This window comes from Phasianus colchicus, chromosome 15, assembly GCF_987193195.1.
Source record: "Phasianus colchicus chromosome 15, bPhaCol1.hap1.1, whole genome shotgun sequence".
In the NCBI taxonomy this organism is placed as follows: Eukaryota; Metazoa; Chordata; class Aves; order Galliformes; family Phasianidae; genus Phasianus; species Phasianus colchicus.
In genome coordinates this window covers 12128645-12144097 of record NC_143450.1, presented here as the reverse complement: position 1 = coordinate 12144097, position 15453 = coordinate 12128645, and the positions used below count along the sequence as shown (strand labels likewise).

The following is a 15453-nucleotide window of genomic DNA, read 5'->3' as shown; positions in this document are numbered from 1 at the left end:
TGTGAGGACAACACTGAGGCCAATGCCATGATGTGCCATTTGCAGCAACATTACAACTCTGGCTTTGACTTCAGCTCTCATTTTCAAAACTTTTAAATGGACATAAAGTGCCATGCAGAATAAACAGGATCCTACATTCAGAACAAGAGGTATAGTTTGATCAGTGATTTAAATAACTGTCCTTTCAGAAATGGCTATGCAACATAACTTGGGTGATTTACCTTGTAATGGCTTAAAGCCAACAGCATAATGAAATTGTGGGAAGGAAAAATTACTCAAGTACTCTTTCCCTTTTGCTATCTACTGATTTATTGGAAATGTCTTTTCACCAGATAATTTTCTTGTTAACCCATCTGCTGCCAGCATGCTTGGAAGGGAAAGCCAGGTGAAATAGAAACAGGAAATACTAAGAGAGAAAGGAGATTCAACAAAAACCCAAACTTTTGTAATGGTATGCCTCTGCTCTTCTGATGTGGGCTGTTCAAGCCATAGCCTAGTACCATAATAATAATGCAGATATTCTTCCTTTTGGGATTCCCCGTGAATATGGTGCATCTACTTTTTGTGATCAGGAACCAGAGTTTGGATCTCCACGTCCAAATTTCATGCGTGGCTACATCTTCCTAAAGCCATGCAGGCACTTACAGTAGCAGAGATGATAAAAAACTCAGGAAACTACTTCCATGTTCATATGTGGCCTTGTGGTGCCTTACGGCTCTAACCTCACAGACAGCCAAGGACAGGAGAAGGAGGGGAATGCAGTCCTGGCAGGGAGGCTTCGCTGTAACCGACTTGCTGCCAGCTCACAATACAAAAGCCTTGCTACCTGCAGTTCTTTTTGCAAGAGACAGAAAATAAATTGCTGCTGTTGAACATTTTATTTGCACTTGAAGAATATTCATCCAGGGAGCAAAGGGAGCACCAGAAGAGAGTGATTAGGGCTCATTTTTTCTTAACAAGTCAGTAGGAAATCATGCCAGAATCAGGCACAGCAGAAGAGTTTTGACAACATGGAAATTCCTCTTTGTGCATTGCCAACTACCTCCAGCTCAGTGGGATTCCTCTCACCTTGAATCAACTGCAGCTCCCAGCACTGTTGCAATTTCTTAATCAGTGGCTATTCAGAATGGCTTTTTTTTGTATGAACCTTTCCATTGCAGAGATGGACTAAATGTGGTGGCTGAGGAGCTCTTGTTTCTGTCCTTCTGGGAGATCAGAAAGAGACAAACGCTGCAGAATTTTTGTGTGGTGCTTTTGTTAGTTGCTATGTGTAATTACTTCTGGAAGGCATCTTTACAGCAATTTAAAAAAAAAGTTGAGGTAAAGAGGTGTCATTGGTCTGAATGTGTTTGTACGGAAAACTGGATTCTTTCTATCTGTTACAGTTGATGAAGGATTTTTCTAGAAAGATATCAGGGACTAAACATCTAAGGTGTTTTAGCAAGACTTGAGTTAGTTTACTTAGAGGAACAAGTGAGGTGGTGGCTGAAATAACTGCATAGGTAGTGATGTTTTTAAAATTGGAGCATTCTCTGGTCTCTCCACATGGTTCAGTCCACCTCATTCTCTGCTGGTTTCAAACACTGCTGCTTCTGGCTCCCAGTTTCTGTGTGTACCTGTGCCCACAGGAGCAGATGGAGACCATGTCTGTGGCACTGCACTGTCAGATTTTGTAGCTGCATCTATTTCTCCCTATTTTGAGACTGAACAGGCATCTGCTGTTTACTTCTGGTGGACATCCAAAGGGAAAATTGAACGATACCAGCTTCGAGTTCTGAAAAGTATGTTTGCTGAAGACTGGGTCATGGCTGCTATTTCTTGGCACAGTTATGGAATTCTACAGAAAAACTATACTGATGTTTTAAAAATCTGTTTTGGCTTTTACTATGCACAGCTTAATGGCACAACTAGAATTTAATGTCCAACTGATTTCATGATTTTCTGCTTTGTTCCGAAGGCTGATGTTTGAAAATCCGTAAAAACATACATAAAGCAAGTCCCAAAACACCAGCTGAAACCTTTGCAAACAGATTTAAATATTCCAAGAGGCAGTAAATGTTGCCAAAGGAAACGAACCCTGAGACAAGAGCTGGTGACTGAGTGGAAGAACTCAAACTGCATCTAGAATTTTCCTGGCAGGAGTTAATGAGCGATCTAAAGGTATATGCAAAATGGGGGCTGGGTCAGCAGTTCGAGAAGATTTAGGCAAAGAAGCATCCTATGCAGCAGTCTTTGCAATTTCAAGACCAAGGCAGGTTGAAGAAGCAATGAGATGACATGGAATTTGATGCAAAATACATTGGTTTTGTTACTGTTTTTTTCCCTGGCATAAGAGAGTGGCCACTTCTGGGAGAAGAGTAATGATAATTCTAAGTCTTATAAGTTATGCCTCAAAGTTCTTTGGAAGGAGAATTTAAAAGTGCTTTTTTTTCTGATGCCTTGCAAATTAGAAGAAATGATAAATATTTCCATCCACAAATGCTCTGAAGTCCTTACTCGGAAAAAAAGGAAAAGCAGAACAACTTGCTAAAAAAAAAAGGCTTGTGGCTATGAACACAACCTTACTTAATCTTTGTTGCATTCTCTGTTTCATTTGGCTTTTTTTCCTGCTACTTCCACTGATGTCTGGTAGATGGCATTAGTGTATAACAAATTTCTTAATTTCTTTTCTTATTGGAGGGGTTTTATTTTCATCCAATTTACAGATAATAATGCTGTCGTATTCAGTTTGAGCAGTTCCAAAGCATTTATTTAGTTTAGGTTGTGTTTTGACTAAATGCTTGTATCACTCAACAGGCCATTTTTCCCCCTCCCCGTGCCATATAATCATTATATCTCCTACAGGGCATCAATCACTTGCAAAGAAAACAAACTTGATATCTTAGGCTGACTCTGAATTTTGAAGCTCTGTTATGTTCTGCGTTGTTTATATGCAGTGCCATATTAATTCCAAATTCTTCTGACTTAGAAATGGGGACAGTACTCTGAAGGAAGAAAAATTTCTCATGCAGAAAAGAAGATTGTGTGTTCAGAGTAGTAAATGGAGATTCTTACGTGTAGAGCTGAAGACATTTCAGTCTGCTCTGCTGTGGCAGTGGAAAGAAGCTTCACAAATATCCTCTCTCTTTTTTTCTATACACGTAAGCATTCTTAGCTAATTTCAGTGACATCTTTTGTGCTTTCCCATGGAAGTTAATAGGACTTCCATAACATAAGTGCTATTTTGCATAGGAAAACAGGCAATTATTTCTGCCTGTCTCCTCCTCCTAGCGATGTTGGGTTTTGTAATCTGGATAAGGGGATGAAAATTTCATCAACAGGTGACTTATGGCAGTCAGGATTATGAGTCTACCAGTAGCTTTAGTTTCATCAGTGCTCTCTAGGTAAGAAGTCTTTTTTGCTGAGGTGTACTGTTGCCTTTAGCTTCATAATGCAGCTGGCCATATTATTACTCCTCCCCCCGACCTTTGTTCCACTGTGATAGACAGCCTTCTTGATAGACAGCCTTCTCAATGCTGAGCTTTGAACCAAAATCCACAATTCCATCATCAGTTTCTTTTCAGAACAGGCCAAAGCCCATAGAGTCAATACCCCTGGAGGATTTCGAGAAAAGAGTAGATAGTTCACTGAATGTCATGGTTGGTGGGCATGGTGGGGATGGGTTGATGATTGGGCTTGGTGAGCTCAGAGTATTTCTCCATTTCTGATTCTATGAACAATAATAGAAGGGAAAACTGGAGTGTTAGAGAACTATTTTGTGGAGAAAGTAATGATTTTAAGTATTAGCCAAGAAGTATCTGGTGATGGAAAATGACCCCTGTCAGACCATAGGTGCTTGATAGGCAAGCAGTAAAATGATGCAGATATCTTTGAGATTAATTTAGTATTAAGAGTGTATAGATGCCAAACATGCCAAGTGGCAGATTTTGTTGAATCTATCTAATTATGTGCAAATCATTAGCATAATTTTCTTGCATTTTCAACCACATTTTCTTGAGAGTGAAGTAGTTAAGAAAATTATAAAGAGATGCCAGCATATAGTTGTGACAGATTTTATCATTAAGGACTCTTTGGGTTTGACTAAGTATAGGAATGCAAATAATTCAGAATAGATGGGGCTAATCTCCTTCTGGTCTTGGTGTAAGACATGCTATGCTCCTTGATAGGAGCCAGGTTTTACTCTCCCTCAGAAAGGCTGGCTTATTAAATGCCTCGATTCCAGTTTTTAAGCAAGTTCGGGATTCGGTGCATCACCACCAACTGATGGGGCCTGATTTTGGCCCACAGTATCTCTTCATAGTGCTTAGATGTCCTTTGCTGAGATGTAAGAGGCTGAAGTATCACTTAAAGATTTCATCCACTGCACAGTTCAGTGAATTAGCAGAAGAAGAAACACATTCTGGTAGTCAGTTTTTTTGTTGTTTGTTTTGTTTTTTTTTTTTTTTTTAATCTTCTAAAACATATTGGTTTAAAAAACACGTGTTTGAGAGTTGTCTCAATGCCTGCAAGCATCCCTTACTGCAAAATACATGGACAGCTTGAGTGTACAGAAGATGAGAAAAGCGTGTGGGTGTATTTCTATCCCTTTGCCTGCAACAACCTGTAACTTTCAGCATGAAGGTGTCATTTCTATTAGGAAGACAGCAATGGGACTTTCTGAAACCTATCAAAGAAAGATGGACTGATTTCACATGAGGGTCGCCATCTGTCTGAAACAGAAGCAGACCTGCTGCACCGAGAGATTTACTTGGTTCCTAAAGCTGGCAGATGGAAGCACCCCTGCTGGAGTTCCTCTGAATCTCCGGTGTTATTTCCTCACTCTCTCCTCTTTTGTCTTTATGGTGGTCTTCTATTGTTATTTGCAGGCAGGTTCTTATAACTGTTATTGTGCCTTTCCTTGGCCCCTGTCATATCTTACACAGTTACCAAAATACTGCAAAGTATTGTACTGTACTGTAGACTGCTACCGGGTATAAAAATAGCATACCTGTTGTAATGGAGAACATTAAAATTCATAGACAGTAGCAGGGCTGCTTCTTGTGCTTTCTGGACAGGGCTGTTAACCTTTGAGAGATTTGCTGTGGAATTCCAGCTGAACAATAATAAAAATAGGTAAGTGAAAAGGGGCCTACTGTGGGAGAAGGTTTATGTGGTGGGATGGTAAATCCGTAAATTCAGGGACTGCTCCATGCTCCCTGCAAACATACGCGTTCCCCCACCTGCTGTCCTTTAAAGCCTAACTACCCGGATGATTTAGGCTAACAGAAACGACCTGACTTGGCTGCTCCTTTTCAGGGAGATGGGTTTAACCTCTGCGTGACAGCAGGGATGGAGACTTCTGTAACGTGGCACGAAGTTGCTTCACATTTTCTGTGATGATGATAAATAGCTGAAGGGGTGAAAGGAGAAGCTTTGCTCAGCGGCGCTGATGGGAATGCAGGGCACTGCTTTCATACCAGGGGCACATGCTCACTTACTGGAGCAGCATGTTGAGAAACACTTAACCTCCGGCCTTCTCAGATAGGAGCTGTTGTTGCAGAATTCACATTTAACCTCACTGTAACAACACATTAAACCTTGCTTAAGTATCATCCTACTTAAATATATCTATACATTTTCATACACAATTGGGGATAAGTGCCAGCGCTCATTTCTCCTTATGCTGATCTTTGGTAAGGCGAGGAGTTACAAAAGCATTAAGCCTTTCATTAGATCATCTTTGCATTTGGAAATGGGTTTTGTGCAGAAAGGATTTTTCATTTTCCGTATTTCTTGCCTTAGTGGAGGGAAGGTCTGCTCCAGCTTGAGTATACCTCTAACCCCCAGAAATTGAGAGGCAGGGCATTGCTGCCAATGAGAAAAGGCCACATGGGCACAAAATCAAGTGAGCTCTTTTAATTACCAGTTAGTGATTGCATAGAGATAACCTCTAACTGCAGATGTATCTCTGAGTGATGGATGGCTTGAAAACTATGCTACTCTTTCAGAAGCACCCAGACAAACTTTCTCCTGTCATTTTGAGAGAAAAATGGGCAGGTAAAGTCCCTCAGATTTTTAAAAAGGAACAACTCTTAAGTTTCTGACAGCTACTTTGCTCAAAAAGATGTCTGAGATCAAGATACAAAGCTTCTCTCTCTGCTTCTTTCCTTGCCCTCAGTCCCTTTGTGATTCTTATTGAACAGTATCAGGAAATCCAGCAGGGTATTTTTATCCTGAAAGAATGGAGGATTTAGGGCAGAAATGATGTTAACATTAATCACGGCAGTGATGAAATTTCACTCCAAAATATACGAATGAGACGAGATTTCCCCCATGTCCTACTAAAGACCAAAAGATTCTGTTGCTGCCAAACTGTAGGGTACGTTCGGTCGGTTAAGAAGGAATCAAACAACGAAGCGGTCATTTGTCTATGAGAAATGAGTGAACATTACAAGGTGAAAGTTGTTCCATTCCTTCAGTTCTGCAGTGAAGATTTCTGCAGCACAGTCAGAGGATGCTCACAAATAACCCAAGACATTAATTACAATCTTCTAGGAGAAAAAAAGGTGCCAAGAACAGGTTCTCAGCTCTGCAGAGGAAAGGACAGGACATTTTTCTCTTCCTGTTGCCTTCCAAACATTTTGAGGCCATTCTTGGAGTGAGTCTTTGAGTCACCTAAAGATTTGGAAGGAGCAGCAGCCCACGCTGACACAGAGTGAGAACTAAGCCTTACCAGCTGCTGAATGAAACAGGTATTTGGAAAAGAGCAGTAGACCAAGTGCATATGATCTCATTAACTTTCTTAGATTTCGCAGATCTTACAGCTACTCTTGAACCATAAGGGGAAAAAAACCCAAGTCCAGACTTCAAGAAACTGGTCAGGTGTGGGGAGGCATAAGGAATCCTTTCAGAATTAGGAGATAATAGCTGTGGTGATGAAGGGATTTCCCCGGCTTTTTACCCTTTGTGGCATCCTGCCAGTAACTTAAACAGAGATGTTGAGATTGCTGGCCCATCGGCTAGATTTCTGTAGATAAGCCTGAGTCTGGATTTTTTCTACAATGGCCTTTTCATGGTCCTTGAAGTGAATATCCTCACAAATATGCCTCTACCATATTGAATTCTCTGGCAGAGTTTAAGGTCAGGAGTGATTACTGATAGACAAATAAGCAATTATTTCTCAGACCGTTGCTTTTTTCTTTCTTCCCTCTGGCTCACACATTCCACACAGTCTCAGTTTAGCTTTATGTTCCTATTAATTTGCTTTTTAAAACTTCCCCCTCATTCCCTGTTGAAACTCAAAATATGTGACTGTATGAGCGTTTATTTATGTGCAAGCATAATAATTTTTCACTCTGCTACATCCAAATGTCTGCGTACTGTTATGAGCAGTATGTATCTTATCACGTCCTGCAGGATATAAGCAAAGAGAAAGAATTTGCAAAATTTGGCCGGAGATAACTCATGATTTGGATTACTAGAGCTGCTATCTCCTTGTTTAATGTTCTAGTGTGGATGTTGTACAGCAGGTTTCAGCCTTATGGTGAGTGGCTAATGTCATAGTATCTGAGCTTTGGCTCGGATATTATGCATGAAGTGGTGCCAGGGAGGTTCAGGTTGAATATTAAGAAAAACTTCTCCAAAAGCGTGGTTGGGTCCTGGAAGAGGCTGCCCAGGGAAATGGTGATGTCACTGTCCCTGGAGGCATTAAGAAACGTGTAGATGTGGCACTGAGAGAGACATGGTTTAGTGGGCAGCATTGGTGGTAGGTGGGTGGTTGGATCAGATGATCTGAGAGGTCTTTTCCAACCTTAATGATTCTGTGATTCTATGAAGACCGCTGCTGGCCATCTCATGGGGCTCATGCAATCACACAGAAGACTTAATATCCAGACTGACCTTCCACGGCTCATTAAAACAGGTGGCAATGTCCAGAGTTGTTTATGGACTAACAGCCTGCGTTCGTAGTGTTCTGCAAGAGTCCTGCTGATTGCTTTGTAAAAGATAGGCTGGATATGAGAATTGTTTTGTACAGCCAAATTTGGATACATTTGGTGGTGTTAAACTTGCTGATGAATAATAGGACATCTATTGAGCATCAAGTACTCTCTGCGTTATGCAAGCAGCATGGCATAGACATTCTCCAAAAAAAAAAAAAAAACAGATATGGCAGAAAAACTGAAACTTTTCCCCAGATGATGATTATAGATGGGTAAAGTGAAGATTTGCCTTTGTTGGTGCATATATCTAACTGCAGCTTAGAGAGAAGCTATATGCCTGAAAGAGCCAAGGGTGAGGCTGCTCAGATAAGAGCAATAAATTTGGATACCATTAAGACTGTAATAGAAGAATAATTATTGGTCTGGTCAACTGCGTATTTGCTCTTATGTCTGTATGAAATTAATCTTCATGGTTATTTTTAATGTGATGCATTTCTTATGCCAGTCTCGCAGACAAAGGAGCAGCCAGGGAAATTGTACACCTTCACACGGCAGCACCCGTTCTGCTTCCTTGTCATGCTGCAAATGAAGAGGCTCTATTGTTTGTAAATGAAGACCTTTCTGATTATTGATAAATAACTTCTGGATGGGGAGTATGACACATGCTGGCTGGAAGAACAGGGCTCCGTAATAGTAATATTGCCTTGAAATTACAGCCCACGTAGTTTGAGAATGATTCAGGATAATTACATTAATGTTACCAGAGAACTGAAAAGGAACACTTTCCCATTGTACCTATTAACAAGCTCTACTGGCCTTAAATTATTTCTGAGAAGAGCCTGCAAATGGCTGAAATCATCAGAATAATTACAGTGATGCTGAGGGGAGCTGGATGTGCTCCTGGCTGCAGCTCTGTGGCCGGTGGGTAAATACATCTCTGCTTCCTGTGGGAGAAGGAACATGGCACAGAGCTCTCTGATTAGCTGCACTGCATCCTGCAGATGGGCTCAGGGAGTTTGCAGGCCCCAGATCCAAAGGAGCAAATAGCCATTAGGAGTAGGTTGCTCTCAGTACAGGTGATACACATCAACCCCTACAACGTTATGTGTGAGCTTGCTGTTATTCTGGCATAGTCAATACTTGGATTCCTAACCTGCTTGGCCTTTTCACCTGAACTTCTGTTGTGTTTTGAGCCTTGTATAAGTAGCACAGTGGCATCGACTGCTGACTTGTCCTGTTCCTCAACTCCCCTATAAAATGATCATGAAATTGAGACTTTGGGGTTTGTTTGCATCACTGTCATACTGCTGTTCTGAGACTGAGCAAAAGGGGTGAAATTCAGGACTCACATCTACACAACCCAGTGTTGTGTGAAGCAAGGTTACTTCAGGGTTACCTCTGCCATTAATGGAATTTCCCATATACACGATGCTCAAAGAATCCTGAATGCCTGCTTCAGAGAGCAGGGCTATAAGGCATTTGCCCTCTTCATCTCTTTGCCTTTAGTTTCAGGGAATTAGAAGATTTTGTATCTCATAACCAGTTAGAGCTGCCTTGCAAAAACGAGCCCATATTTATCTCTGAAGATACAGATGTGGGTGAGGGTGCAGAGGCTGCAGGTCTGGCTCTTGCAGCTCACCATTGTGTGCACAGTCTCCAGCTCAAGTTGCAACAGGCTCCTGACACACACACACACACACACACACACATGCACAAGTGCTTTTTCATTTTCTCCCATTTCCTTTTCACCTGTCCGGCGAGCCCATCTTGACACTGTCTGTAATTACCTGATGACCCCTGTGCCTTCATTCAGTCGCAGCTGCAGCCCTTCAGTAAGGTTTTGCTACCATCAAATCAGACCTGCAACTCTGCTGCACACGTGCGTGCACACACACAAAGATTTTTTCCCTCTGACCATTTCTATTGTATAACTGCTACCACTACTTAAGCAAATTTGGGAATCGCCTTCCTCCTCTCCATTTCTCATCACATTGTCCTGTATCCCATCTGAACACTCAGAGCTGGGCGAATCCACCCAGTATCCATAGCTGCTTTCCTACAGCTGCTGTTCCTGGCCTCAAATAGTTAACTTTCTAATCCATTAGTTACCTTAATTCTGCATTTAAGGAAATGGAGCTCAAATGAGTCTCAGCTTCTCCCTGTACACATGGATATGCAGGAGATCTGTTACAGGCATCTGAGGCAGAGGATGGTTTAAACTGATAACTATTATGTGGATAATTTCCTTCAATTTAGAGTTTAAAAACATGTGAGCGTTTATATTTATTCTGTTATGATATTTCAAGAGATTTAATGGATTAAAAAAGTCATTTAGAGAAAAACCGTGAACGAGGGATTGCTTAATTACCTCCTTCAGATATTTAAAATTTCATTTTGACTTCTTCCTTCCCTCCAGGTGCACACACGCCTGTATTTATGTGCTGATAATTTCTGTGTGTTTGCTTTGCCCTGATTTTCATAGGAAGGTGTTGGAATGTTTCAGTGAGCCCCTGGAAATCCGCGTGGCACGAAAATCCCACGAGTTTTGATTTGTATGCAAACAGATATTATCAGTTAAACAGAATTAGTTATGTGTACTGCTAAGTCAACAGTAAGGATTAAAGAATTTTTGGCTACATCTGGAATAGGCTGGAAGGCAAACTTAGGTCAGGTATAAATGCTGGAGAAGTTTTCCTCTTTCTGAACCCTTTTTGCCAGCATTGCAAATCGGTGTGACCAAGTGTGTCTCTGGTCCACTTGAGGTCTGGCTCCGATCTCTTTGCATACCAAGATTCTTAATGCCGAATGGCTTAATGAGGAGTTAAGATGAATTACTGTAATTCCTCCTCACCCAGGGGTTAGTGCAGGGGAGGTGGAAGCCAAAGAGCTAACAGTGGGCAACTGAAGGGTATCCAGAACTCCAACAGCTCAGTTCTGGTGGCACCTGGACATGGTGCTCTGCGTAACATCCAATGGCTCCACTGCCATGAAAAGGTGGAGAAAAGTGTGGTAGAGAACAGCATGTCATAGAATTGTAGAAAATGTCAGTTAGAAGGGACCCGTAGGGATCATTGTGTCAAACTCCTGGGTCCACACAGGGCTGGCCAAATACCAGACTATATATCTGAGAGAGTTGTCCAGATGTTTCCTGAACTCTGGGGAATTTGGTGCCATGGCTGCTGCTCTGGCAACATTCTTTCGGTGCCCACAAAAAAAATGGAGATGTTGCTGTGCAAGCTGAAAGTCTCCCAAATTTTCTGTTGCTGAACTTCATGGATCTGCTGGGGTGGATCTCCTGCACAAAATGAGGTTCCTACGCTTTGCAGTACTCCAGCTGCAAATATACTCGGGCTTTGAGGGGGTTAATTTGTTATTATCTTCCTAAAGAGCTCTAGTAGTTTATTTTTTAACCCTCATTACCCTGCCAGAACTGAGAAATAATAGCAGTTATGCAGATAGTTATGTCGACATCAACTTCACTTTTACGCTTGCAAGGTTCGTATATTTTTGGTGGCAGCGGCAGTAACAGAAATGATAGCTCAGTGATAGAAAAGAGAGCAGTCCCTGAGCCATGGTCTGATACTTGAAGCATCTTTAAACCCCATACCCAAATGAGAAAGAGATAAAAACAGCCTAGTCGAAACGGCTTAGCTCGAAGGAGTATTTTATGTATTACTAGATGACAAAATAGTTAGACATTAATGCAGTTTACAGTAAGACACCCTTAAGTTATCAGTGAGGTTAGTGTGATGCCTGACAGATTTAATGTAAATATTTATAGACTTGGCCTACTAATTATGCCAATGGAAAAAATGCAATATTAATGCTGTCACCTCCACATGTATCTACCTGCCAGCATGATACTAACTCGTATAAATATTCTGAAGTTGGTAAGTACAGCACATAAACAGAGGAGATCATTTACATTTTTAATAAGGGATTAAGTTATCTTCAGCAGTAGTTTGCAGCCAGTGGTCTGCAGACGTCTGGGAGGATATTCCCCAGGAAACTGTGAAAAATGACAGAAAAAGAGAATTCTGTGTAGGGACATAGAAATCCCTCACTGGGAGTTTATTAAAGGGGCACGCACCACCTTTGGCAAATATTTAGAGATCCACACTGAGAAAGATTTGAAAACCACCGATAGACTGTGTTCATACAGATAAGTGATGAAGTTTGGAGTGCCATACGCCATGTGGTAAATGTTCTAACTGAGTCCTGCTGGAGTCAGGCTGCCATAAAAAGCTCTGGTCAACAAAGCACTGAAGCATGTGCTTAACTTAAAACAGACATCGATCTCTTGAAGTTCCTCCTGTTGCCATATGTAACCAGTTTGCTGAACAAAGGCCATGGGGAAATTTAAGGCAGAAGTCAAGGGCCGCTCTGCTCTCATCTTGCAAATAGCTCTGCAGATGCCTGATTGTCTTGTACAACTGAAAACCTAGTTATGTGAATCTGCTGTTCATAGTTTTGTATTTCAAATTATTTACAGTAAAGGACTCCAAAGGTTTCAGGCACTGGTGGTTTCAGCTGTTGCTGGCTACCAAGCCAAAGAATATCATCATTACCATTGTAGCCTGTTTAGGAGGCTCTCTTTTAGCTGCATTGATTGCTCTCCCAACCTGCAATCCAACAGCCTGTGGTTTCTGTTCTGGCATAAACGGATTGCTCACAAGCTGTGCAATTAAATCTGAAATGCTCTTGCCACTGCTTGTGTATGTGTGGCTTGCATGCACGCCTTTTGCTTGGCTTATAGTCTTGCAAACTGAGGCAGAAGGGTCACGTGGTTTCCTACTGTCATTTCTTCTGCAAAGCAGCACCTTGTTTGGTGTATGTTCCCTCTGAAGTCGATGTAGTTCAGGTGCTAGTGCAGGTTGCCAGCATCTGGCCATGCACACTGCCAAGGCACGTGGGTGATACTGCTGACCAGCGGGTGGCACTTTGCTGGAGTTAAGAGATGAGCGTTTCTTGGGTGCGGATCTCTCCTTCCTGCTGGACGGATGGCTCCTTGCTGTGGACCTGATCCAAAGCTCGTGGAAGGCAATGGGCTCTCTCTACTGCCTTTGGTGAGCTCTGGATCAGACCACCTGTATGACTCTCAATTGTTTTCAATCTCAGCTGCATTTGTCTCTTGTAAACACTTCATCTGGACTCCACACTTCTGTAAATCACAGAGCAGAATAACCTGATAGAAGTGGAGTGTATGGTTTTGAAAAGGAACGTTAAGAGGGAAAAAACACAACTCTCTCTCTTTAAACTGTCTCTTTTCTATATTGTTACCTTGACAACTCTGCTGCTGTGTTTCATCCTTGGTGGGACTTAGCTGTGGTGGAAGAAGGGGGACATCCATGTGTGTTTCCACATCTCCTCCAGCTCTGCTTTGCAGGTGCATTCCGAGCACAGGGCACCTCGAGCTGCAGAGCTCATGTTTGCTGCCTTGACCCATGGTGCTGCCTGGAAATGATTACAGATATTAAGTACTGGGACCCGTTCTGATGAAAGGTATAAGACTATATCTTCTATTTTTTTTCCTTAAGCCAACGCCAGCGTAATGTTAAAGCTCTTTGAAAAGAGATGCAAGGTGCTTAAAATATTTGTAAAGGGTTAGGACAGCTGAAAAGCAGAGAGGGATCTAAGTACTCAAAAATAGTTGTATTATTTTTAGTATAAGCAGATACAGGAGTATGTGTCAAGATTAGGATCCAGTCCTGATGTGCTGAACTCAGTCTAGAGATGCTAAAAATATGCTTTCTTTTCGCACAGTTTTTTGGAAGAGACAGAGGCAAAGGTAAGAGGAGAGCGGTGGTGAACTGGAATTTTATTTCCTGTGTTTCCGTGCTTGCTGGGGTTGGGCAAAGCTGGCTGTTAACCTGGGCACACACAGCCACCAATACCTGCAAAACGTGATGGGGTGGAATCCCACCCAGCCCCTTTTTTCTCTTCCCGGAGAATACATCCCTACCAACATAGCTTTTTTCTTCTTTTTAACAAAAATGGCTAGAATTTAGCAGACGAGCTGCAAATGCAAGGCATGCAGAGTCCCGGGCTGAGTGCAGAAAGGGGTGTCTGTGTATAAATGTGTGCACAGAGAAGGGGGCTTTTAATGCAAAACACATGTGTTTTCAATTGCTATCTGGAGCCAGACCAGTAGCTGTAACTTGGCCTGACAAAGCCTTATTGAAGTACAGACAGTGTGGTTTCAAAGCAGTTAGAAAAAGAACGGGAATGCTGTTCAGGAAATTCTTCAGGCATGGGCAGGGACTTGGCTGCAATTCTGCTGCTGGAAAATCTGACAGGGGCAGCTCATGAGCACAGGCCAGGCCTCGTGCAGCTCGGGAAGCAGCGCGGCATCTTCCAATCCCCCAGCACAGCTCCGGGCTGTCATCTCCCACCGACAGAGAGGTAAGAGCTGCAGCGTTCCCTCCCGGAGCCGCCGGGTGCGTTCACAGTGCTTTTGTGCTTGTACAGCTTCTTGCTTTCAGAGCTTTGTTTGGAGAGAAAGTGGAGAATGTGGAGCTGTGGCATATTTGCTGAAGGGTTGGAGGAGTTGGAGGCTGGGTGTTGGTTTCTGGCTAACTTTGCTTCAGGAGTGATTCTGCACAGCAGCTCTGGTGCTGCGCCTCTGGCGGGGTGAACGCTGTGCCAGAATCATCCCTGACTTTTTCACTTTGGGGAGGAAGTGTGGGTATAACCTGAAACCACTGGAAGGTTGGCTGCAAACTGTATGTCGCTCTCAGATTTTACTGAGAAATGCTACTCGGTCATGACAGATGGATTTACATGAATATATAGTTGTTCAGTGGGTTGAAAAGATGTTTGTCCGGGGGTTCCGTGGCAATTGCTAACTCCCTGTCACCTGGTACAGGCTGTGAGGAGAGGCAGTGGTTCAGCAGCAGTCATTGCCTTGTGATTTCTGTGCGTGTTCGTTACTCCTGCGTTTTATAAAGCACTAGCAAAATGTAGCAGGCAGCACAGTCAGAAAGCACAGACAGCAGATTAGAAGGAAAAAAACATTAATTTAGTGGCTGCAAACTCTCTTCTCGTTTACGTTTCTTTTCCCAAATAACTGAAGAAACATTTATGATAAAGAGCACTCCCTGCTTAGGAGCCTGCCAGATTTAGGCAGTACACTCTCTCATCCTTTTAGTTGAAGCATTAAAGCTCAGCTTGCCTTGGCAGAGATATCCACACCTTATATGGCAGGAGTTGGGTACGGTGTTTGTCAGGGCTGATGGAGGTGTTGGGAGCAGTTCATCACTTGGAGCTTTGGAAACTTCTCTGCTTCTGCCAGCGCCTCTTGCTCCGATTTTCACAGCAGTGTTATTTGATATATTGAAAATACATGTCTTTGGTTGTTGGGTAGTTTGGGGGTTTTTTTGCGACAAGAAATGAGTTCAAGGCCAGGCTAGATGCAGCCTGATCTAGTGCTTGGAACTAGATGATCTTTGAGGTCTTTTCCAACCCAAACCATTCTATGATTCTGTGATATGAAATTTTAGAGTGGGACAGCGCTAAGTTGAGTTCGTGGGAGAGC

General features: G+C 42.4%; 1 protein-coding gene across 10 annotated transcripts in view; it reads left to right on the top strand.

Annotated features, from left to right (window-relative positions):
* Window positions 1-15453, top strand: part of SGCD (sarcoglycan delta) — a 317210-nt gene that overhangs the window by 166747 nt on the left and 135010 nt on the right. Inside the window, exon 1 of one of the 10 annotated variants that reach the window (XM_090151007.1) lies at window positions 14152-14356. The exons of 7 other annotated variants lie outside the window; for them this stretch is intronic. In XM_090151007.1, the coding sequence (XP_090007133.1) occupies window positions 14225-14356 (132 nt within the window). In that variant the 5' untranslated portion in view covers window positions 14152-14224. Of the gene's footprint in view, window positions 1-14151; window positions 14357-15453 lie in introns of those variants that run through there. 2 more of the 10 variants (XM_090151006.1, XM_090151013.1) reach the window with 2 other exon arrangements.